We start from the raw sequence: 25,440 nt of genomic DNA on the forward strand, positions 1-25,440 counted from the left end.
TCTATTCTAAACTTAGTTCTTTGCTGTGTAAGATGAGGCAGTTGTGTGTTTAACAGTTAAGTTTATTCTGTTATACCCTTACCTGAGCCAGTGATAAGATAAACTGTAGTTATGTAGATGTTTATGTGTAAAACTGATAAGCTTTTAGAGGATAGTGTGATTTGTCCTTAATTTAATATAGTAGTGATGTTATTTTGTGATGCTACTTGGTGCATGCTTATGTACTGTCATATATGGTCGTGAAGTAAGACTGTTCCTAGGTTAGCTGAACTTTTGACTTATGTTTCTATCTGAGGGTTGGTTGCTGACCTGTAAGGTTAGTAAACAGATGTCTTTAATTCTGTACGAGTAGTATTTAAGGGCCTGGTTAAGTGCCAACCTTTCAGACAAAGAAAAGATAGCTAGGTGGTATGTATCTTTGTCTCCAGAACTATGATGCATTATACTTCTGATTGTATTATTTGATTACATTATTTCATAACCTGACAATGCTCTCTTTGTGTGTTTATTGAGTGATCAGCAATTTCCCATTACAGGGACGGCACTGTTCTCTCCAGGTATTGATAAAGCAGTAATTAATAAAGCACAAAAGCTATTGATGAAAGAGCGCAAGATACCACAAATTTAAGTCTTTATCATTCTAAGCTTCTTCATGGTTGAAAATAAGTCTAAAATATAAACCAGTGTATGTACAGAAAACGTGTATCATAACACTTCATTTGGGTGTTTATTGTTTCTGCAGGGTGCATCAGCAAGACTTGAACTCTCTTGATCTTGCTGCCTTGAAAACTTCAATGTTTTCATCACTTTTGTTTTTGAATGCTTCTAAGAACTGTAAGTTAGTGGTTTGTTTTTTTGTCCCACTGTTGTAACCACACATCATGCATTGGCCCCTGCACCAGTCACAGGTTGACTGGAGCTGAAATGAATAGGTGCATTCTCAACGCTTTCTGTAGCCAAGAATAATCATGCTTTTTAACATTTTTAAATTTCTACAAGGAAAACCAATTATTAGTACGCAGTGAAATGTGCCAAATGTTGGGTGAGCATTCCTGTGAAAGCCTAGTATTCATGTTAGAGCCCCTGCAGTGAGTATCAAGCTGTGCTATCATGAACTTTTCCCTCTCATGGCCATTTCTACCACATCCTCCCATAGTTCTGTCAGCTCCCATATAATACACAACACTGTTTCTTACGAAACACAAGTTCTGAGATAAATGATAACAATTTTCTGAGGAACTGTGACCTGTTTTCCTGCCCCCCCGCCACCCCCCCGCTCTAAATCATACCTGTTCAAAATTGCTTTCTGAACATCCACATGCCATCTTGTTTACTTTTTTGCATCCAGTGAGTGGAAACTTTTAGAAAGCTGAGTCCAGATTGTTCTTGCTGGGACCAGTTGTGGTAGTTCTTTTTGACATTTTATATGAATTTGTGTTTTGCTGCCCTGTGTGTAAGACAGCTGTTGAACGTCCTTAAAGTGTTCAAATATGTAACTTTGTTAAACCTTTTGTTAGAATCTTTTGATGAATGCTTAAGTCAGTTCTATAGTAAAGAAAATATATTTAATGGTCAATGTCTGGATGCATCTTTTCAACAGGAGAACAGGTATGAATTTTACATTCTGAATAGCTATTGCTATTGCTATCAGATCATCAGCAGTTTCAAGAACATCTCCTACCATTTGCACACCGATGACATCCAGTTGTACTTTTCATCTAAACCTAATGAGCTTCACAAACTCTCTGTACTTAACAACTGTTTAAACGCAAAACTGAAGTCCTGATCTTTGGCCCTGACAATCTTCAGACATCAATCAGGCAGAACCTTGATGCCTTATCCTCATCTTCCTGGTCTTGCTTGCACAATCTTGGTGTAATTTTCGACCAATCCATGAGTTTTGAAGCGCATATTAAGACGCTAACTCAATCATGTTTCTTTCACCTGAGAAACATAGCCAAACTCCAGTCTGTGGTATCAAGAAATGAAATGCAGATGTTAATACATGCTTTTATTTCATCACGTTTGGACTACTGTAACTCTCTTTTTACCTGCCTTAATAAATCTTCCATACACCGCTTACAAACTGTCCAAAACGCTGCTGCTAGGCTTTTAACACGATCCAACAGATGGTCACATATAACTCCCATTTTAATCCCACTGCACTGGCTTCCAGTAAATTTTAGAGTTCATTTTAAAATTTTGGTGCTCACTTATAGAGCCCTACATGGCCAGGCTCCGCAGTGCATTACGGACCTTCTGCACCCCTCCACCACTTGTCAAGCTCCTATAGGTCCTCCACCCAGGGCTTTCTAAGTGTACCTCCTACACATTTTAAGACCCGGGGAGATCATGCTTTCCAGTCGGCAGCCCCTAAGCTTTGGAATAGTCTTCCAACAAGCTTAAGGTCCTTGGATAATGTAGACTCTTTTAAAAAGCAGCTAAAAACCCATTTGTTCAGACAGGCATTTGGGTAGTATGTGCTATTTTATATCTTAATTTCTCTATTTTACCTGCTCTCCTTGAATATTTTATCTGGTGTCTTTGTTTTTTATTTATTCTGATTGCATTTTATTTTATTTCTTTGACTGTGAAGCACTTTGTGACTGGTGTTTGTGAAAGGTGCTATATAAAGAAACTTTGCTTGCTTGCTTGCTTGCTATAATTATAGCGATTATAATGCTGGCAAATGCTATCAACCAAGCAGCTTAAAGAATAAGGCTGGCACTATTGTATATTTCTTTTATCATCAACAAATCCTATTAAAAGATCAAAACCAACAATGTATTAGTCCCTCTTTCAGTACTTTGACTTCTCTGTAGCGCATTCATTGCCACGGAAGATGTAAAATGGGTCATAAATATATTTTCATTTCCTTATAAAAGTCTAAATAAAGTCTAAATAATATACATTTTTGCTCTAGTGAGTAGATACAGCGGCAGGACGGCAAATGTGGCATTGACTGAGATAAATTTTAGTGATCATGTTCACGGTAGTGAATGAACATCAGCCATTGCCACAGTGCGACTCAATGATGTGATTTTTATGGCACAGAGGAGTAAGATATATCAGGGTTTGGATACACAGGCAATACTTAGGGGCCTACTTAGTAATCATAGTAGGATCTATTAATCAAGTACGAGAACAGTGGACAATACAGTTTGTGTGCATTGGGTTGATATAGCAGTCTTGTATCCTTTATCTCTTTTGCTTGCTTATTAACCAAAGACTACATGCAGCAATAGAACCGATTACCCAGGTATGATGATCTGTTGGGATTATACTACCTGGAACAATGTCGTTCAAACTTCTAAAGCAAAGTAATAGGCTGGAAAATGTTCAGAGATTAACTGACAGTTTTGGGGGAATCCGGATAAGAAATCTCTGGGTAACGAAAAGGTAAACATTGTTGCATAGCACATATATGACCAACTACTATTAGTTAGTAATATTTGTTAGTAGTAGTAGTCTTTCCTTTACGGTGACTGATAATAACTCCATTAAACTGCCCCTGTGCATAGAGCTACAACAATAATCTTAATAATCCACACAACCTTTCTGAGTATTCAGTGTGTTAAGAGTAAAAATTTCCCTCCGGTTCATGTAGTAAGTAGTGTCATTTCCTGTGTTAATTGGGAGGAAGTACAAACCACCAAGCCTTAGAAGTATCTGTTTCTAAGGCGGAGACTTCAGTACCCAGACCGGAAACTTGTATACAAATCTCTCCAATTTGACAGTGATGAAACATGACATTTCAGTTCTGACTTCGGGCCGTTGCCAGTCAGTTGTAATAATTAAGAATGCTCAAATTTTAAATGTTAGAGTTGTTTACTGAACTCAGTAGTAATGTTTGAGGCTATAGTTAGCTGTGGTTTTGCATTGGACTGCATAATATATAATACATAGTATAATTTTTGTTAACATACAATATTAATGTATAATATGTATGAATCTATGTATGTACTTGTATGTATGGATTGATGGGTTGAACAAAATATAAGACACATCTATCGATATAATACATTCTACAACAGCTCCACAAACTACATTGTTAAAGCTAACATTGATCCAGAGCCCCTCTCAGACTGATGCCACTGTTTTTGATACTTTACTTTGTATATAAACATATTTTTCTAATAAATCTTTTCTTATTTGACAAAAGAGTGTCAGAAAATCAAAAAATGTTAATTGTCTAAACCAGGGGTGTCCAAACTTTTTTTTCCTGAGGGCCACATACAGAAAAATATACAAAGGACCGGGCCACTCACTAGACGTGAGGTATACTACCTCACTTCTAATGCACTAATATTGGCAAAATCAATCAAATGCAGGTAAATTACGTCTGATAACTGAACATGTTTGAAGAAAAAGCTCCATCAGTATATTTTCATTTTATTTTTTACAAAAACGTTGGCAGGTCATTCTCTCAGTGACAGCCTCAGATTGTTTCTTAGGGTGCTGAGAGCTCCGGTAGAAGTCAGGTAGGGAGGTAGAGAAGCTGATGTTGATTCTTCAGAGAATCATCACACTGCATTTCGATCAGTTCTAATTGCAGACTTTCCTTCATTTCTTCTTCATCCACTGAAAACAGAGCCGCAAACAGTGAGATTTCCTTCTCAATGACAGAATGCTTTCATGTGCGCATACAGCTGTGGTACCAGCTGCTCTTTGCCTTGTGGTCTCTTGTTCAGGGTGTTGAGATGATCAGTGAGATCAACTAAAAAAGCCAGGTCTGCCAACCATAAAGGGTCACTGAGCTCATGCAGAGGTCTGCCCTTTTCTTTCAAAAACTTGTCGATATTTGATCTCAGGGAATAAAACCGCTGCAGCACTTCAGAATGGTAGAGTGGGTCCACGTATTCAGCATCGACATCAGAGAGGAATGTTTTAAATTCTCTGTGGTAAAGCCCTCGTGCCCTAATTATGTTGACAGTTTTCACAACTGTGTTCATCACGTTGCCAAGCTGTACTGTCTTGGCACAGAGGGCTTCTTGGTGGATGATGCAGTGCATTTGGACAGCCTCACCTCCGCTCTCCCGCACCTTGGCGAATACCAAAGATGCCATTCCTTTGCGCTCACCTGTCATTGCTGGAGCCCCATTTAAGTCCAGCTTGGTCAATTGCATCTGACACACCTTCAAAAATGTCCTTCCCAGTTGTTGTCCCCTTTAGACTCCGAAGATCAAGCAGTTCCTCCGTAATGCAAAAATTATCATCCACTACCCGCAAAAAAATTAACAGCTGTGCAGTGTCCGTGGCATCTGCGCTCTCATCACACGCAATCGAGTAAAAATCGAAAGCACAAGCTTTATGTGACACTTGCTGTTTTAAGTTGTTTGACAAGTCTTCAATTTGCTGCACAACCGTATTTCTGGACATGCTGACATTGTTGAAATCCTGCATTTTCTCCGCGCACATTATTCCCACAACTTTAGTGAGGCACTGTTTGATGAAATCACCAGCTGAGAAAGGTTTCCTATGTAGGGCAATGAGTTGCATTTATTGTTGCATTTTCTTGAGCTTTGTTAGCACGGAAAAAAAACTGTTGCTGCGTTAGCAGGCTAGCTGTCATTTGCTTCACCTTCTCTTCCCGCTCAGCGCCAGTGTAGGACGTGAAGGTCTGATGTTTCGTTTTATAATGCCTTCGTACATTGTACTCTTTCATCACGGCAACACTCTCATTACAAATCAAACAAACACACTTCCCCTTGTTCTCTACGAAAAAATATTAATTTTTCCACCGAGTCTGAAATTTTCTGCACTCGCTAGCAATCTTGCGTCTCTTTGAGTCCGCCATTTCTGGTGACCCTCAGCAATTATTTTCTTTGATTGCTTACTTTGTGGAGACGCTGCCTTGTTTAAGACAGTAGCTCCACCTAGTGTTTAAACCAAGAAGTACAACACAGTTAAGCACAAATATTATGTGTGGGCCGTAGTCCATTATATTTTTAGACTTTGATACGGGCCAATTAAAAGTGGATGGCAGGCCGTAGTTGGCCCGCAGGCCGTAGTTTGGACACCCCTGGTCTAAACAAAAGCAGCCGTACAAGAACTCTGTCTAATGAAAGGAGTCTAGAATCGGCAAAATTCTGATTTAAATAAATAAGAAACTATCTGATCAAAGAATAAGTAAACAAGACAGAAAAACAGGTCACATTAGATCCTCATTGACACAGACACATTTTGGTTCATACCAAAAAATGAATGAGGTTCAATACCCTGCCCTGTTGTTAATTTGGCCTTCATATACGTTCTTCAGTCTGGTATCAACATTTCAACACTTGCCCTGTAGAGTTTCTGACCAATAGTAGAACTATGAAGCAAGGCTTTCATTAGTGGGTCCCTGATTTGTTTGTATCATGCACGAGGACACACATGCATGTACATGATGCAATTTATTTTTTGCTACTGGTTTCACTCTGTTCCACCATCCGACAGTTGGGGGCAGTGACGCACAAAGGCGCACAGCAATGTGCCAAAAACAAAAGACAGCTAGCAAGTGAACATGGTTGTTAACAATGCACAATTTAAAATATTTTAGAAATTGCCTCTGCAAATGTTCTATGAGGAAGTAAACACATTCACCACATTCAATAGACTTCAAGGAAACACACAACGTGTTTTGGTGACAAACTCTGAATGCAAACTTAACTTTTTTTACTATTAGCTTCCACAAGGCTTCTTTAAGTCACCTATGTGCGGTGCACCAGCTTCTTAAATTGTCATCAAGGAAGCTCTCAAATTTAATTTTAATTTAAAGTGCTGGTATTAAATACAAAGAAGTTGTCTTACAAATGCAAAAGCTACAGAGAGCTAAAGAAATACTCATGTATCAAATTATCTTCTGTTCAGTGATACTTCTTACAAACACTTCACTCTGCATTTTCAGATCTTTTTTTTACTTCTAACCTGAACACTATGATCTTATCTTACTCTCTAATTTTGCAGAAACCTGGGCTGAATGTGTAGCAGAAATAGCAAATCTAGCAAATCTCCAGGTGAACAAATCTGTCACCACAGAGGATGAAGACGAACACGTAGCTCATCTAAAAAGGAAAGGGAGGTATCAATTTTTAACATCCTAATACAATAATTAAATACATGTAAAAATGTGTGTTTTTGATCGGTAGAAAATCACTGTACCATATGAGCACCAGCTCTACACTTGTGGTACAGTAATCATTTTAGAGTTTAATAGGCAAATACATATTCTCCCTGGGTTTAAGCACAAAGAGAAAAATGTTTCCAGAAATAAACAGCTCAAGAAACCAGTTGTATTGGGTCTAAAATTGTTCTTAAAGGTTTGATAATGAGCTTTGACAGAGAAAATGACAAAAGAGAAATGTCATTGACCAAGATATTATGTCTTTCAAATTCCTCATTTTGAATGAGAAAGAAACAGATGCCACCCACAACTGGGTGTGGAAGATGAGATTGTTGTGAGGAAATATTCTGTGGCTCAGCCATCAGCACCTAAAATAACCACTCCAAAATACAATCTGGGAGATATCGGCTCCCATACAGCGAGGAAAACATCTTTCAGTGTTCATATGGGCACCTGACTGTTGTTTTAAGACAGACTTGTAAAACTGTGAACTATCCTTTAAGCTTCATCCAACAAATACAGCAACATTAATCAGGTTGTGTCTGCTGCCACCCAACAGTCATTGCTGGTATTACTTCCCATTCACTAATCAGATGAACCTGCAGACTGACAGTGAAAAACAGAAACACATACACACCAGTTGGTGCTGAAGTAGAAGAAGAAGAGTTCATGTAGACAAACCTGGTGGATGCAAACACATGCATTAAATGATATCTAGTTCATAACACAACTTGATTTGTATGTAATGCCATATTAAGATGTTTGCATGTCTTTTTGAAGCAATACTTCTAGAGGTCTTTGTTTCACTGGAGACTATCAAACAACAAAACACAATTGTTCTCCTAATACTGCAGCCAGGAAGCTCATTTTGAGTGCTTCTCTGCAAACCTCCAGATGCTGGGATGCTTCCCCCGCCACCCCAGTCAGTTCAGGACCAGGGAAGTTTGGAGCAGGGGTTCACCATTTTTCCCAGTGGCCACTCGCAGTATTGCAGTGAAAAATCCCCCTGCGGCCCAAAAAGGACCCTAACGCTAGCTGCTAGGGTCAGATTGGTGCTTGGTTAGCACGGTGCATTTGCAGTCTACGGTTAACTGTGATAATGCTAATGGTAATGCTATTTTTCGCTGGCGAAAAACGGGTTTAAAACCAAATGAACTTACCGGAAAAACTGAACATCCGACCCCTTAGAAGCTCTTTTAGTACAGCCAAATGCTGAACACGACTTTTTTAGGCGACCAAAGTGTTACAATTAAGTAGGGTCATTAAGTAGGGTCATTTTCTTATAGACTTCCATACAAACTGACTTCTTCTTGGAGCCAGTGGAGTCGCCCCCTGCTGGCCATTAGACAGAATGCAGGTTTAAGGCACCTCCGCATTGGCTTCACTTTTCAGACCTGGAACTACTCACTTGGTTGTATATTGTGTATATTGACTGTAGCATCAAAAGTTGTAAGATACAATTTTGTGTATTTGGATCATTGAGATATTATTATTATTATTATATTCACATTTCTTTCAGGATAAACCTCACAGACTGAATATAGAGATGAAATAATGTGCATGACTATCTGCTTTTCAGATCTCATACCTCGGCCTGGCCTGGAGGGATGACAACCTAGAAGAGTGTCTGGAGGCCAAGCTTTTCACAAACACTTTAGCCAAAAACATTAACTGGAGGGGATGAAACAACAAGCAGGAGATTGAGAACCTTACCATCCATACATATACATATATACACTTAATAATGATTTAAGAGCTATAGTACATGTGACAGGGCAGGAATGGAGTTTAGATGTGGACTCATTACAGGTACTTGGGGTGCAAATCAACAATAAACTGGACTGGTCAAACAACACAGATGCCCTCTTCAAGAAAGGACAGAGCAGACTCAGGAAGCTGCACTCCTTTAACGTGTGTAACAAGCTCCTGAGGATGTTTTACCAGTCTGTGGTAGCGAGCACACTGTTCTTTGCAGTTGCATGCTTGGGAGGAGGTATCAAGGCTGTTGATGCTAGCAAACTTAATAAGTTGGTCAGGAAGGCCAAATCTGTGGTTTGGCAGGAACAGGACAGTCTGGAGGCAGTGGCGGAGTGGAGGATGGGGGACAAGATCAGTGTCATCTTTGACAACCTCTCTCACCTGCTCTATGGTGAACTGTAGCAAATGGGAAGCTCATTCAGTCACAGACTAATTCCACCAGAGAGCAAGACAGAGCGCTTCAGGCGTTCAATTGTGCCCACTCAGCCTGTACATCTAGAGCTGTGACAACAGGATAAAACAGCTGTGAAGGCCCACACAGCCCTTAGACTATAATACATAGAAATATAGCTGGCCTGTGTAGATAACAGCATATTTTATTGATATTTTGTATTCACTACTTCACCTATATAACATATACATATATAACTCTAGCTACACCAACCACAACCTTCACTTCTGCACATATTTTGCACAATTTTTTTTTATTTTTACAATCCAAAAGTCAGGTTATGTATTGTAATGTTTATAATGTGTGTAGAGTGGATTCCATTTACGTCTTCTTATTTTGTTTGTGTTTACTATTCTTAGCTCTTATCTGATTTCTTTGTTTCCTGCACTGCTGTAACACGCAAATTTCCCCTCTGGGGATCAAAAAAAGTCTTATCTTAAAATCATTTCTAAGTACAGATTAAGACTTCAAGGAAATCAGAATGGGGTTGATAAGCTATATAATGCAGACAGGGTTAGGAAATGTGGTGAGGTTTATTTTTAATTTTATCATTATTACTTTTTTTTTTTTTTTCTATAGACCAATCAGTATTCAGATGATTTAATGTCAAGAATCTGCACACTCCGATGCAGTAGGTGGCGGTATGCAACTTTAACGTCGGTTTGGAATCCGCCAATAGACAAAAAGAAGAAGAGGAGGAAGGAGGAGGAGAAGAAGAAGAAGACGCAGGAAGCATCTTTGGATGTGGAGGGTGGATGATACAATGTTAGCAAAATAGAGGACTTTGATTCAATTTATTAAGGCTGCCGTGTTTTACATTACCGAAAAGCCTCGGATTGGTGTATTAACTGTGACTAAGCTTTTTTTCACGAGCGTGTGTGTGTGCGCGGCTGATATCTGATAGCCTAGCATCCTTGTAGCTAGTCTGACGCTTTCCATACAGCGTGCTAACATTTAAAAACAGTTTGATTTGGAAGATGAATTTGGTTAAAAACAGAACTTTGCACCCGCACCTGCGCGACGAAGAAGCTCTGGTGGTGGAAAATGCTATCCGGTTGGCGATAGACTCGATAATAAACGTGCTGTACGGCGTCAACAGTGCCAGGACTCATGAGTATCAGCGGATGGTGGCCGACAGGGACAAAGAGATCCAACGGCTGGAGTGCAGGTTGACGGAGATCGAGCAGGAGCTGCAAGTGCTGCGCCGACAGGGATGCACCTGCGGGCTGTTGGGAAACGAGCACAGCCTGGTGGGATCACAGACCTCCGCTGACCGGCAGGAGGGAGAGCAGAGTGGTTTCGAGGCAGGTTGCATTGACACCGAGATGACAGCAGGGCAGCAGGAGTGTGAAATGAGTATCTCTTGTGAGTAAACATGACTGCAAAGATGATTAGAGCAGGAATGCACCCTCTAAAGTTAAAGATCTGTTACTTTAACCTTTTGTTTTTGTTGACATTTTCTTTATGCTAAGATATGTCCTCATTGTACAGCATGTATGTGTCGTAATAAGTTTCTTTATTGTTACATCTCATTACACAAGTATAAGAGACTAAAAATCTCAGGTTACAGCTTCTCCACAATGCAGTCAGGGAAAAAGCAATATTTAAAGGTGCAGTGTGTAGGATTTAGTGGCATCTAGTGGTGAGGTTGTAGATTGCAACAAACTGAATACCCCCCCCCCCCCCCCCCCCCCCCCTTCCCTTTCAAGCGTGTAAGAGAACCTACGATGGCTGCCAAATTTATGAAATATGCGAAACGCCCTCTCTAGAGCCAGAGTTTTGTCTGTCCGTGCAACATGGCGGGCACGGATGGTGACCTGCTCCCTATGTAGATATAGGGCTCATTCTAATGAAACAAAAACACAATGATTCTTATTTTCAGGTGATTATACACTAATTAAAACATAATTGTAGATATTATATTCTATTTATGTCAAGTCCGTTCCACTAGATGCCACTAAATTCTACATACTGGTCCTTTAAAATAGTAAAAGCAATAGTAATAGGTAAAGAATATAGGCTAAACAACAAAAAGAGTATAAAACATATGAGTGCATGTATGTATGTAAACTGCTGTGTGAATGTGTCCTATTTATAATTAAATATGAATAAATATCTATATTTACTGTATATATCATATGTGTATGTGCTTTTATGTGTGCTTATGTAGGCGTGTGTGACATCAGGCCGTCAGAGTCCTTTGTTCATAAGCTTGGTGTAAAAATCCATCAACCATATTTTTCCCTTTTAAACAGTGGTGGAAGGAGGAGTCAGGTCCTTTACTCAAGTAAAAAATACTCCATTACAAGTAAACTACATAACCACTTTATATACAGTTAGCTAGTTTAGTCCAGTGGTTCCCAACCTAGGGGCCGAGCCCCTCCAAAGCGTCACCAGATAAATCTGATGGGTCGTGAGATGATTAATGGGAGAGGAAAGAAAAGAAAACAAAGTTCTGATACACAAATCTGTTTTCAGTTTTTGGACTTTTTCTTTTATATTTATATATATTTTGCTGAAATATTGGATCATTTGAACATTTATTGAAATGAAACCACATTCAAAGGACAGTGACAAAGTATGAAATTGGCAATAAAGCATCATTATTAAACCAAATAAAAATATTTCATATTTTATATGTTATATGGGATATGCATGAACAAGTATGTACAGTATGTTATCATACATTGTGACGTGGGGTCATGTTTAGGGTGCGTCAGACCCATTAGAGGTCAAACTCCCTGCAAGACCTCTTATAAACAAATTTTTGTAAAAATCTAATAACAGAAATCCAAAAATACTTTTTGGGGATTTAGATATAGATTATATATGAATATCCTTTGCATTGAACCCTCAGAGACCCGCAGGGGCGTCTGTGTACAGTAATGAGTCTAAATGTAATTTGTTACTTCCACTTCTGATATTTTCCTATTTTTGTCTTCTTCTTCCACAGTAGGTCTTTTTGCAAGACCCCACTCACACGTCTCCTCCCAAAGCCAGGAGTCAGCTCTCCCTTCATCCCCTAGCAGAATGGGTCTGGACCAGACCTGCACCTCCCACTCCTCAGAAACCTCAGGCGTATCAGAGGTAGTCAGGAATCTGCCTTCGTCTCCCAGCAGCATCGTCGTCAAAGAAGAGCCGTGTGATGTCGACACTGTTTTGATCAAGTGGGAAATGAGTGAGGAGAGATTCGGGGAACATCAGGAGAGTGCAGATATTCCAGGTCAGGACACATATTGAATGTATCGTAACACTAGGACTGGGTTTTGAGGGTATTGAAAACGTAAAGTATTCAACGTTAAGACTTGTTTCCATATTCTTTGACCATATTCTTTGTGTCAAATGTCAGAAAATGGCGATTAATGTCTCCCAAAACCCAAGATGCAACCTAAAATATCTTGTTTTGTCCCTACCAGCAGTTTACAACTCAAAGATATTCAGTTTATTTGTTTATTCTTTTATGTTAGAGCACAGAAGATAGCAGAAAATATTCACATTTAAGAACCAAGAAGAAACTTGTGTCATTTTGGCACCGGTATCAAAAATCTTCAAACATGTCTTAGGACATAAATACCATCACTGTAAAAATGTGTTTGCATAGTTTGTGTGGTTGCCTGACTAAGAAGCTTTCCCTTCTGATCCCGTTAGAAAAACTGGAGACCAGAGAAAGAGAAAAATTCAGGGAGAAACCTCAAGCAGACCCAGGCGGACTCCAAATGGCTGAGGGAGAACACCTGAGGTGAGTTATTTCATCAGTACAGATGAATCCAATAATTGTGGCCTACAGTTACCTCATTACCTGTTTATCAAAGGGAAAATCCACAATAAAACCCTGCATTTATATTTTCTGTGAACAATTAGTCAAATGTAGACGATGTGATGTTATGCTGAAACATTTTCATCACACCTGTTAATAGCGGGACAACTGCAGGTTTTGGCATCAGTTTTTCAGAATCAGTTTTTTAGAATCATTTAGTATTCATTTTTTTCATTATTTCAATTTTTAAAGCAGAAAAGCAGCAGATGCTCGCATGTGACAGGTGAAACCAGCCGATATTTTTTGCATTTTTGCTTGATAAATAACTTTAAATGTCTCGGTTATGACTCGGATTGAATTGATTTTCTCTTTTCTCCTGATCGATTAATTGGCTAACTGTGTCAGCATTAGATGCAGAGATATCTCCAGCAATAGTACTCACAGATAGACCTGAACACCAAGCAGCCAGAATGAATTGATGCCTTTCTACTCACCTGTGATTCAACGTACACTTGTCCTCTTGGGATTTTCAAAGAACAGGAAATTAGTAAAAAGAAATTGAAGTAAATGTATTTATTTATTTATAGAGGATAGTACTCATGAATCAACAGTAACATCAAATTAAGAAGAAAACAAATGGAAAAAAATGTTTGACGAGTCTTTGTCTTAACAATGTTAAACAGACAATACAATCAGATGATAAAATGGAAATAATAATGCAAAACGGGGGTAAAGTGGACACCAAATAAACAACTGAACACAAAAACTCCCCGGATACACTGTGCACGATCGATCGACAACGTCCGACAGTGTACAGGTGTCTACTTGGGGAACGTGTTGATGTTAATACTCAGCAGTGGATAATCTCACATTAAATGTTGCTTATCTGTTTTGCCACCGTAAAGACGAGCAGCAGCATGTGTCAACTGACAACAACAGCGGTCATTCAACACCGGATTGCAGGAGTTAACAGTCATACACCTTTTTTTGATGAACAGTTTAGTAGTTTAAGAGTGTGGTGGCATTCCTGTTCATCTGATTTCTCCTTCATGGCCTACTAGAATTGCTTAGTTGGCAAATATTGACATCTATCAATGTGCTGACAGTGGAGGATATGTAATAGCACATATTACTAACTGTAGGCATCTGTTCATTTCTGGATTATTTCAGTGTATTTAGTTGAGAATAAGAATATTGTGTTAATCTATACTTAAAAAAACCCCCAAAAATCAGAATTTGGAGTGCTTGGTGAACTGCATACCTACTCATTTGTGTGATCCCGTCTTACCTTTCGTCCTCTTCAGGAACAAGAAGAAGAGCGTCCCGATGTCCGAGCTGCCAGAAGAGGCCCAGAGACTGAAGAGAGCAGCCTGGCGGGCGGCTTCCAGACGCTATTACGCCCGAAAAATAGCCCGCCAGCAGACAAACCCCTCGCGCTCCAGCTCCTTCCCCAACATCACAGACTCCCAGTATTCACAATCCATCTCTTTCGTGGATAAGAGGAAGAGGACGCTGATATCCGAGTTACCTCAAGAGTCTCAGACGTTGCAGAGGGAGGCTTGGAGAGCCGCGTCCAGGAGGTACTACGCGAGAAAAATGGCTCGCCACCAGACAGAGCCCACACAATACGGACACCTTCTCCAGAACATAGAGACATCTGATGAAACACAAGGACCTAACAGAAGAGGATCCCGCACCAGCAGAGGAGGAATCATGTGCAGCTGATGAAACAATGCTGCTGCTGAGGTCATGCGGGGTTTTCTATCGAGCATAATTAGATGTTAATTTCATCGTAGAACACCGGACTATGTGAATGTTTGTATTTTGTAATATTTTCAGTTGATTTGTATCGATGCTGTCGAGATTTGTCTCATGTCTACTCCTAACAGTTTGATCCCTGTGTTCTGAATGATCATCGGTGTTCCTTCATAGTTAAATTATGCAACTAAACATCACCGCATTCACATCCTTCTTTTGCCTTCTTCATTACATGCCTGTACAAAACGCTCCTCGCAAATGAAGATTTGAAGAAATGTAATCTGAGGCAATATAAAAACTATTGTACAGTATTACTCATTTTAACAGCTACTGTATCAATGCAGCGCCCCTGGAGTCCAGTGTCTGTAATTACAATCAAAGGCATCTATAATTGTCAACTTAACGAGCTCAACATCTTTTGACCAGTTGGAAGTTTTATTGGTAAGACTTTAAAATGTGGTTTTCGCTCTTTTTTTTCGAACATAATAATAAAAAACAAAATCATTTAAATGCAACTGTGGTGTTGTTCTGTTTGTAATCACAGAATCATGTCTGTTTTCATGTTGTCTCTTAATCATTACATTCAGTTTCATCTTCTTCCTGTTTTTTTTTAATCAGTATGCGTTTAAGTGTTTGCAGTGCATGAAAACCTGAAGCAAAATGGACTTACTGACCCCTAAGTAAAGAAATCTTTTTTTCTTGTTCATATTTTTACCTCTTGAAATGATCCACAATAAAAGAAAAAATACAACATTTCCGTTTGTTTATGTCTTGTTTATTTTTTATTTTTTTTACACACTGAATGAAATCAGACATTCACAGTATCATGTAGGCTTGTTTGGGGTGACATTAGGCAATATTAATATATGCATTCAAGTGAAACAATAGAGCAGCTTTTTTACTAACTAACTGCGGAGGAACATGAAATCCCAAGCACATACATGAAAAAAAGAACACAAATTAATAATAATAATAAAGAGTCTTGGATATATTTCGTATGATTTGTGCAGGCTTTTCTTTCTGCTTACTAGTCACTGCCTCCTGACGTCGTTATTGTGGCTTTTAAACCGTCAACAGAGCGCTCCTACCCCCCAGCTAAAAAAAAACAAACAAAAAAAACAAGGACGTCTTGCAACAGAGGCCGTTTGTCACCCTGGAGCCTAAATATTACGCATATTAACCGCCGCCAGACGCACAGCTGAGCTTGCACAAGTGTGGTTATTACAGTATCATATAGGACTGTGAGTATTCATCGCACAGACTGAAATGTGATCTGCACGACAGCTGCTGCAGCAAATGCACAAAGAGAACAGGCGCGCGTCCGGCTGCAGCTCCGGCTGTGGTGCGTTAATCCTGCACAGCTCACACATGCGCATGTTTAACCGACAGTATCAGCTCTGAGCGTGGATGTGGAGAGCTTCAGAGCAGATAACGAAGGCATTGTCATATCTAATTGATATTCCCTCTGTAGTTTCTATTTTTTTTTTCCTTCCAGTTCCCACTACAAGCTGCAGGGAGGACAGGGCTTCTCTTGTGTGTTGCTGTTGCCTGAAGCTTGGTGTTTCAAAGAGGGGATGCAGGGTCTTTAACCTGCTGGAGGATCAGGTCCGGACACGCAGGGAGGCAGACGCCCATCCTATTTGTGACCATGTGCTGTTGTAATATGCGACATACACAGACATTATAGACAACAGCCAGGCTTTGAGGGGGAACAGGATTGTCCTTTAACGCTTTGCTGGCAGCTGCCAACACAATTTGCATAGGGGTTTATTTTGGGGAAAACAGCTTCAACCGCCGGAGCAGTCGCCTACCCACCTATGAATTCACTGGATTTGTCAGCACGGTTTTTCGTATAATGGAGTTTGGACTGAATTGATGCTTATTCAAGCCTGGATAAAGAAACAGACTACGGCTGGTTGCAGGACTACTCTGGCGCACTAAATAGGTGCAATACAGTTCAGGTTTTCGTCTGCCTGATAGCTACTGTTGGTCAGTTAGACAGTAATTTTAATTTGAGGGCTTTACTACAGTGCTGTCCGTATTATCACACATACATTTAAGGAAATAATATATATAAATTTGTGGACTTTATAACTTTACTGTATGCAGTGCCAGCTGCGCCATTTGGTACATTTTCCGTTGCACTTTGCTTTCAAATGGACCTTAAATTCGGCATTTTTGTGTGTATCCTTTAATTTAACGGTACAATCCGTAAAATCTAAACTTAATTATTATTATATTTACATTTTAAACTAAATAAACTTCTTTTTTTTTCTCTTGGAGCCTTTGGAGAGCTCTCTGCACCTTTGGATACACCTGTGCACTTTTGGAGAGGTCCATTTGGATCCATAGCTGTCTTTTTGCCTTGTTGGATTCTTCTCTCTTAAAATGATTACCCTGTCGGTCTTTTTGGTCTAGTCCACAAGAAAAGGGTCTCTTTGACTCAAAAATCCCACCAATGGGCTATTTGTAGTCTCCCAAAGATGCTCCAGGGCTTGGCAAACGCACAAAAGGCAGCAGAAAGTCTCTGAGAACTCAGCTGCGCACTGACTGACAATTGCTTCTCAGTATCAACTGTATGACTATTGGATGGACCAGAATAAGTTGAAAGCATGGGGGTAGGACATGGTGTATTTGAGGAGGGGGCTTTACTGTATAAGACCACTGAGGTGCCATTATAAAGTGGCATTTTGGAGCATATGTATATATGGTGCCAAAATGGCTATTTTGGGGTTTTGGGGGCTCTCTGAGCTCTTAATAAATGGTTTAGTCCAATTTGATCACCCCTACATATTCAACATACATGGAAGTGTCCTTTTTTGCAGGGATTGCTGGGAAGAAGAAGGAGGCTGTCGAGGTTGGGGCTGTGGAGAGGGAGGTATAGGCAGAGCCACTCTCAAAAGGTAAGAAATCCTATGTTCAGCTGGGGCCAGTTGTGCCCAATGTTGGCTGGGAGGCAGATGGAGACTATATTCTCAACATTTAGACAGAGAAGTAGAGGTTTTCAGGTGTATTTTGATGTCTCTTTGGTGTGACAGAGCAGGGAGGGTCAGGGCATTATGGTGTGCATTAACAAGGAAACATGGAGGGACGGCTAGGGGGAGCCATAGCTGGGCAGGAAGGCAGCTGCCTGGCCCTGAGCTGTGAGGAGGGGTTTAGCTTGATTTAGTACTCACAAACATAGAAGAACTCCGGAAGACCCTTCATTGTGGTATTTTAATCTTCATTAGTGTAGTTATTGTTTGAACTGTCTCAAGGGTGTACTTCCTCAGGAGTCTCCCAACTGCCACACAGGCTAACTTCTATAAAAGACAAGAGAGCAAACTGTCATGTCACAACAAGAAGTGGCTGAAAATCATCCAAACAAGTCATGAAAATGTGAATCACATACTTCTAGAGTGAATATAATAGCATATAATGTGTAAATTTGGATTAGCTTAGCACTGTTGTGATCATAGAAAACATTCAAGATGGCCACTCCACTGCAGGGAAGCAGGTGAGAGCAGCATGACGCTTCCTGGTTAGACAGACAGACCTACTTTGTGTACAACCAAACCGTTTCTAAAGGTTTCTGTCTATAAATACCAAAAAAAAGTATATTTTCTTATAGCTTTTTTCTGTGTACATGCGTATTATTGAAGAAGCTGAGTCACTGAGCCACAACTTTAGGCCAGGACTCTCTGACGGAGAAGTGGGAGTGTTGTGTCCTCTGCTTTAAAGGCCATGCTGCCTCACAGCAGTGATTGGTTAACTCACAGAGGAGACTTTAACTCAGCAGCTGTAATCTGACTCATTAATTGGCCCTTAATGAGAATTATTATATATATTAATATATTAACAAATATGATCATACGTCAGTCCTTATTTATCTTCAAATTGATTAAATATTCAACAAAAAAATCAATCCCAGAAATTAAAAAATGTTCTCGCAGGTGAAGTCTTGATTTAGGAGTAATTTCATTTGCGCAAAGGGTTAATTTTCCTTTTTGCAGATAGAAATGCTGCCGTCAGATGCACCTAAATCATCCGATTTGTGATTAATCTAGCTCAGATTATTCCAGAGCACTTACAAAATGATAAATTTCACAGTGGTATCGTTTCAGAGAAGTACTTTGAGTCAAAAAACTGTAATTAACCCTTTCATTACCTGACTCATCTTGCAGTTTGCAGTATTGTGCTGAGATAAGGCGTGGCTTCTCTTGTAGAACGTAATCTGTGAAGACGAAAACAGAAATATAACATATAAAAATGTGATTTGTTGATAATTGAATTGCTATCAAGTTCTATTTATAAAACAAAAACACTTTTTATTCGGTGACGTAATCATAAAATTTGAAAAAAACTGGCCAGTTAAGGAAGGAGCAGAGGACAAACGTTGAAAAGACGTCTTTTAAAAATGAAAATACCTTTTAAAAGGTCCTTCAAGAATCATTTTATAGGTCTTTTATCTTCTCTTAGATGATTTTTCAAGTGGAGGTTTTACAAGTATTTAATTAAGATACATATATGAATGTTTTTTTGTTGATTTCATGCATTTAAACACATCATTTTAAAGTGAATCTGAAGCTAAAGGGTTAATTCTTGCTCCTGTGCGTCACTGCTGTCAGTCCACAGTAGTGGTGCTGAAATCAGATGGTGGATGGTATGGCTGTCTGTTGTCATGATAGGTAACTTACCGCCCCCTCTGGTGGACACGGGCATTTAAAAAGAAAAATAAAGCAAAACACAAACACACACGTCTGGTCATCACATGTGTCTCAGAGGCTTGTCTGAACTTGCTCGGCCTTGTGGTCATCAGCTGTCAGTGTCAGCACAACAGGGCTGTGACTATTTTTGTGACTACATTGTAATCTATGAGTGGTGTGAGTGTCAGTGGCACCATAACACACATGCTGAGCCATTAAGTGGCAGATAAGAGGACACTGAACACACACACACACTTTCTTCCTTTTCTTTTATCGATGCTATGAGTCCTTGAGCCACATTTAGCTCTGTGACATTCATATATTATATTTTTAGTTGTAGAAAAACACCCTTACATTGTCCCTTTTCAACAGAGCTTTAACTGCTCACTCTTTTAGCCTTTAGCATCCAGTTTGAACTTTTACCTTACACTTTTATCTAACTCCTTCCTTTAAACTAGCTTGAAACCTTCTGGATAGCAGCTCCTGTTATGTAATAAACAAGTCTTACAGCTCAGTCAGCCGTGGCTTTTTTGTTTTCTCACTTAACTGCAGCTGAGTCGAGAGTTGACTTTTTCTGTCACGCCCTTTAGCTGCTGCTAGCTCTCAACATGCCTTCCTCATTCAGCTCGCTGTCGCTGCTCCTGAGGAGCTATCAGCTCCGTCCATAGAAACACATTGGGAGCAGCCTGGTGCTGAAAGTCTCAAGTGCTGAATGGAGCTCTGTCAGAGAGAAGGAAAGAGGCTGTTAACTCCTTCACTGCTGAAAACTGCAACCAGCAAGGGACAAAAATATGCTCACTTCCTGTTTTCAGACAGACAGAATGAACCAGAATCAGTCCTATGCAGCTTCTTCTGTGCTGGATTGTTTTCTTGTTTCTGAATCTATGCGTTTGTTTCGTTTCAGCAATCATCCTCAATCATCAGGATCCCTATCTCACTTTAACAACACAGGAGAGGGTTCCTGAGTGAGCTCCAAGAGAAGACATTTGATGTAAGATGCTACATTTCTCCTCCGACACTCGAACGGCACATTTCTGTCACAATCACTTGTCCTGTTGGGATATTCCATGAAAGAAAATACCTTTTCTCTGTGGCTGTCAAAGCATACAGAGAGAGTCTCAGGCTGCAAGGAACTGAAATAATTGGTTAGTGGTGACAAGCAAGAGTGTCAGCTGAGTGTTAGCAGCACAGTGTCAATGCTACTATTAGATTCGTTTTGCTTGTCTTTAAGCTGATTTATTGAGCAGCTGTAAAGTGACTTCAGCTGATTGAGCCTTCAGATTATAACACTGTTCTATACATTCATTTATACCTGAATCTGATAGTTAGGGCTGCAATTAACAATTATTTTCATTGTCGATTAATCTGATTACTTTCTTGATTGATTGATCAATCATTGTCCAAAAATGTTAGGAAATAGCCTTTTTAAAATTTCCCTAAACCCAAGTCTTCAAATTGCTTGTTGTATTTGACCAACACTCCAGATTCAATTTAATATCATATGTGATAAAAAGCACTTAAAATCATTATTGCTAAGGTTAAAAAGAACTTGGACTAAAGGGATGTCATCAAGTTACTGATGTAATCTCATGTTGTCCGTCCTCAAGATAATTTATGTCATAGTTGCTCAATATGGGATTGATAATCCTGAATTATCAAGGATTTGAATGCACACTCAGGGTCTGGGGATTTGGAAGAGTTAAAATTGTCTTTTTTAGGCAAATATTGGGTGTAATTTTTTTTTTTTTTTAAAAAGGTGTCTTCCAGAAAAACCAATAAAGTAAACAGTAAAAAGCAAAATTGATTGTGTAACTTTATCAAAACATGTTTGGTTACTATTCATGCAGCAGTTTATTCGGACAATCTTACCACAGTTTTTGTTCTAACTACTACTGTAGTCCCAGAATGCCTCATAATTTTATAAATGTGGCCGCAGCATCCTGAAAACCATCAGTTATAGTAAACTGTGATCTCTCTCTCTCTCTTCCATCTCTCTCATAGACGTCCGTATTGATCCTCACATCGTGAACTCATCTGCACCACCTGGAAACCATGATGGAAGAGGACATCATTGAGGACCGGGCCAAACTGAAGCAGGGCCTGGTCAAAGTGCTGGAGTGTGTGGCCACCATCTCCTCAGCAGCAGCCGTGGTTAACCCCATTTTCGGCGTGGCTGGATCCCTGATCCGTGTGGTGCTGCACCACGTTGACGACGAGGACATCCGCACCCTGAAGCGCGAGTTTGGTTCCGTCAACCGGGCGCTGGACGAGATCTCTCAGCAGAATCGCAACACGCTGGTGCAGATCAAGAAGGAAACGCTGGACGGCCAGTACTGCTGTGTGGAGGAGAATCTGAAGAACCAGTTTAGGAAGTTCATGGAGATGGTGGAGGCACGGCCGGAGCACCGCCAGCGCAAAAGAGATGACTTTGAAGAGAGCTACGCCAACGACTTGGGCGACCAGAACCTGCACACGCTCTTCGATGGCGTGGACGGGAAACCGAAGCTCTTCAGCAGACCCATCCTGGAAGTCTACCTGAAGCACTCGCAAGGTGACCGCCGCACCATGGAGCGACTCTGCACACGCCTCACTTACCTGTTCTGCATCGGGCTCATCGCCCTCATGGGCTACGCCGCCATCATCGGAGACGACGAAGAGGGGCTGAGCGAGGAGTGGGCCGAGAAGATGGAACGGGTGCAGGAGAAGATGCAGGAAGCTCTTTGCAAGTGCAAATAAAGAAGTAGCATGAAGAAGAGCTTTTTTTTTCTTCCACTGCTGCTTTTCCTTCATATTCGGGACTCATATCCACATTCCTCCTGGCTTTTTCTATCCTTAGAAGCTCTTTGTATGCATCTGCGTTCACTGTTTGAAAGTCTAGGGATAATAATGAGCTCATTCTTGTCAAAACACATAATTTGTCCAAACTTGCTGCATGTGCAAGTGATGTAAAGACAACAAATTGGCTTCACATCACAATTGGCTCAAATTTACAGATTAATAATGTACATTGTTCAGGTTATTTGATTGATCTGAATAAGACCGTGGTGGTTTCAGCTGATATAAAAAAAAACTGCAGCGCAATTTATCACAAATCTACTCTAAGCATTCAATTTTAGCAAGAAATGTAAGGAAATTACACTGTTATAGATATTAACATCATCTATAAATCAGGCTTTGACATAAATGTACCTTTCTAGCTTTAGTGTGTGACATTGCAATTAATGTCTCCCCCATTATGCACTTTTTGAAAGTATTTATATAATATTTGCCATGTATGGTAGTTTTTGAAAAATATATACCACTGTGTTGGGATGGGCAACAAGCCAAAGTAAAACCTTTACATTAGAGGCAAACAAGCTTAGGCTCCTGTCACATGAATATGGCATCACTACAGGGCCTCCTATGAGTTCTTTCAAATTTAAACCTACTGTACATCCTCTGTTTTATATTATACCATATGCCACTGATGTAGTAACTGCTTCTAGACTCAGAGGGACGTACTGTAGGTTGCCACTTATCTGTAATTTAAAAACCAAACCAAGAAACAAACATCCCAAAGTTTCCAGAGCTATGAATGTAACTACAGCGATACAATCATATATTACATGATCATACTTACATTAGCAAAATATGTTCCACAGGTATGTTATGGATGCGTGGAGCTCATGATACGCTATGCATACTTGTTGTTGTCTGACACTAAATGAATCTTATTTTACACTAATATTTCTGATGCCGCTGCACTAAGATCTTGAATGAATGTTTTCGGTTAAGAAATTGAAAACACTACCATCACAAATAAAATCGGATTTGATGTAACACTACATCAGTTAAAATAAACACTTCATTATAAAAAGAATACTACACTAATATAATTTGCCATTTGTGAGGTGACATTAACAATGGCCTTAAATGTGCGTCCACTTTCATCACCCAAAACCTTTTTAGATGTTTATTTTCTGACTTTTATGATAAAATGTGATATTGATAAATGTGAGGAACTGTTATTATAGGAAGTTATAATGTCACTTCTACTCCCTTGTGCAATTCTATCACTCTTATTTTCTATTTGATGTGTACTACAGCGTAAATGCAATGCAGGAAGTGCACCAAGTGTTGCTGCAATATATATACATATATATATATATATATATATATATACATATTATGATGTATGGTCATTTGTGAGCATTTAGAACATGTAAAACATTTAATATCCTTTTTTTTAACAGTTAACCCTCAGCTAGATAAATGTTTTGGCTCTTTGTGCTCTTCCTCATCGGACCAACAGTGCCTAAATGTGCTATTTGTTTTGTATTCTGGTTTGATTTTTCCTTTTAAGGGGTTTTGTATATTCTTGCAAGTACATTATTGTATAAGACATTATGTTTTGAATACTCTATACACTACAGTTAAGATTTAATTTTGCGCCCTTTTTCTGTTTTAGCAAACTGGCGGTATGAGTAGTAACTGGTGGGTTTGGATTGCTGTATCAGGACAGTTCTGACTGTCAGAAATGTTTAGTTTAATAGACTAAATATTGATTACTAGACAGAATCTGATTGTCATCAATGGCTTTCAATTCATCTAAGTTTATATGTTTGTTTTTTATATTTTACCCAGGTCTAACTCTCACTGCTCTCATCCTTTCAATAAATAACCATGTCCTAAAGTGGTCAATGTGGCATTATGCCATATAGTAAACGTTACATCAACTATAGTCAAACTGCTGTACAGAGGAAAATTATATGATCCTCGTCATGCTTTTTGAGATGTCATATTTGTGAATATGTTGCCTTTTTATGTTACGGATCTTTGATGCCTGCTTGTATATGCACCATTATAAATAAACATGGGTGAAAAATACTGCTTTGGAGTAGTAAATCTTTTACTATAGTAACAACTGCAATGAGGAAAAATGATCCATTACAAGTAAGTTATGTCTTAAGATATATTAGATAGATTGACTCTGATAAACTGAGCTATATTCACACTTTCATATATATTAATTACCATGACATACACTTCTTGGTCAAAAGTATGTGGACACTCGTTTGTGTACTTCTGATCTGAGGTTGTTTTTCATGGATTGGGCTATAGACCCCTTAATTCCCATTTATGGGAAAAATTAATGCTACAGCGTACAATAATACTTAGACAGTACAGTAATGTTCTAACTGTATAGTTACTCTCTGACAACATTTTGAGGGTTGTCCTTTCCTGTTTTGATACAATGCCCATAAACACAAAGCTATGTCCATAAAGAAATTGTTTTTCCAGTATGGTGTGGAAGAACTTGACTGGCCCGCACAAAGCTCTGATCTCGACCCCATCCAACACCTCTGGGATGAACTGGAACGGCAGCTGTGAGCCAGGCTTTAGTGCCCGACCTCATCAGTGCTCTTGTTGCTGAATGGGACCAAATCCCTGCAGCTAGATTCCAAAATTTTGTATAGCAAGAAATAACAAGTTTTTTTGTCCGTGAGATATTGAAAAATGACATTGTGTATTTGTCCTTCCTGGAAAAATTAGATATATAAAATGTCTAATAATGTCTTTTTGAAAATATAATGAAAGGACATAAAAACTCCCAGAAATACATCGCAAGAATGGGTAGGAAATACTTTATATATAATTAGAATTACATAGTATGCAAAAATATTTTAATTTTTCACAAGGTAATATAACGGATTGTAAGTTTATGTATTGAGTAAATGTACTCTCTCACCTTGGACATGCACACTGACAATAGTAACACTACTGTCAAACAGGTTCTGATGTTAAATGAACTGTGGAGGACTCACAGCACAATACATGTGTTGGAAAATATGCATCTTAATCTAGAATATCAGATATCAAATTCTGAAACAGAAAATTGACAACAATCAATCAAATTAGTTTTAATTAGATTAATTAGTTTTATCCA

At 39.3% G+C, this 25,440-nt stretch overlaps 2 protein-coding genes across 3 annotated transcripts; both read left to right on the forward strand.

Moving 5' to 3' along the window:
- Positions 1-9,992: 9,992 nt before the first annotated feature.
- Positions 9,993-15,582, forward strand: LOC121905750. 2 transcript variants are annotated; one of them, XM_042424249.1, is made up of 4 exons: positions 9,993-10,679; positions 12,271-12,537; positions 12,963-13,053; positions 14,376-15,582. In XM_042424249.1, the coding sequence occupies exons 1-4, from the start codon at positions 10,292-10,294 to the stop codon at positions 14,794-14,796; spliced, it is 1,167 nt and encodes a 388-aa protein (XP_042280183.1). In that variant the 5' UTR covers positions 9,993-10,291; the 3' UTR covers positions 14,797-15,582. The 2 variants fall into 2 exon arrangements, with proteins under 2 accessions (XP_042280183.1, XP_042280182.1); XM_042424248.1 differs by having other exon boundaries at positions 9,994-10,679; positions 12,268-12,537.
- A 123-nt stretch (positions 15,583-15,705) lies between these two features.
- LOC121905753 (protein rapunzel-like) lies at positions 15,706-24,380 on the forward strand. The gene is made up of 3 exons (XM_042424252.1): positions 15,706-17,732; positions 20,419-20,505; positions 21,516-24,380. Exon 3 carries the CDS (start codon positions 21,567-21,569, stop codon positions 22,248-22,250), a length of 684 nt encoding a protein of 227 aa, XP_042280186.1. The 5' UTR covers positions 15,706-17,732; positions 20,419-20,505; positions 21,516-21,566; the 3' UTR covers positions 22,251-24,380.
- The last annotated feature ends 1,060 nt before the right edge of the window (positions 24,381-25,440 follow it).

The sequence above is a fragment of the Thunnus maccoyii genome, chromosome 10 (genome assembly GCF_910596095.1).
Source record: "Thunnus maccoyii chromosome 10, fThuMac1.1, whole genome shotgun sequence".
In the NCBI taxonomy this organism is placed as follows: Eukaryota; Metazoa; Chordata; class Actinopteri; order Scombriformes; family Scombridae; genus Thunnus; species Thunnus maccoyii.

Coding starts and splice junctions, on each gene's coding strand:
- LOC121905753 (XM_042424252.1), top strand. CDS start 21,567: ATGATGGAAGAGGACATCATTGAGGACCGGGCCAAACTGAAGCAGGGC.
- LOC121905750 (XM_042424248.1), top strand. CDS start 10,292: ATGAATTTGGTTAAAAACAGAACTTTGCACCCGCACCTGCGCGACGAA. Junction 10,680..12,267: donor GTGTGAAATGAGTATCTCTT/GTGAGTAAACAT, acceptor CTTCTTCCACAG/TAGGTCTTTTTGCAAGACCC. Junction 13,054..14,375: donor GCTGAGGGAGAACACCTGAG/GTGAGTTATTTC, acceptor CGTCCTCTTCAG/GAACAAGAAGAAGAGCGTCC.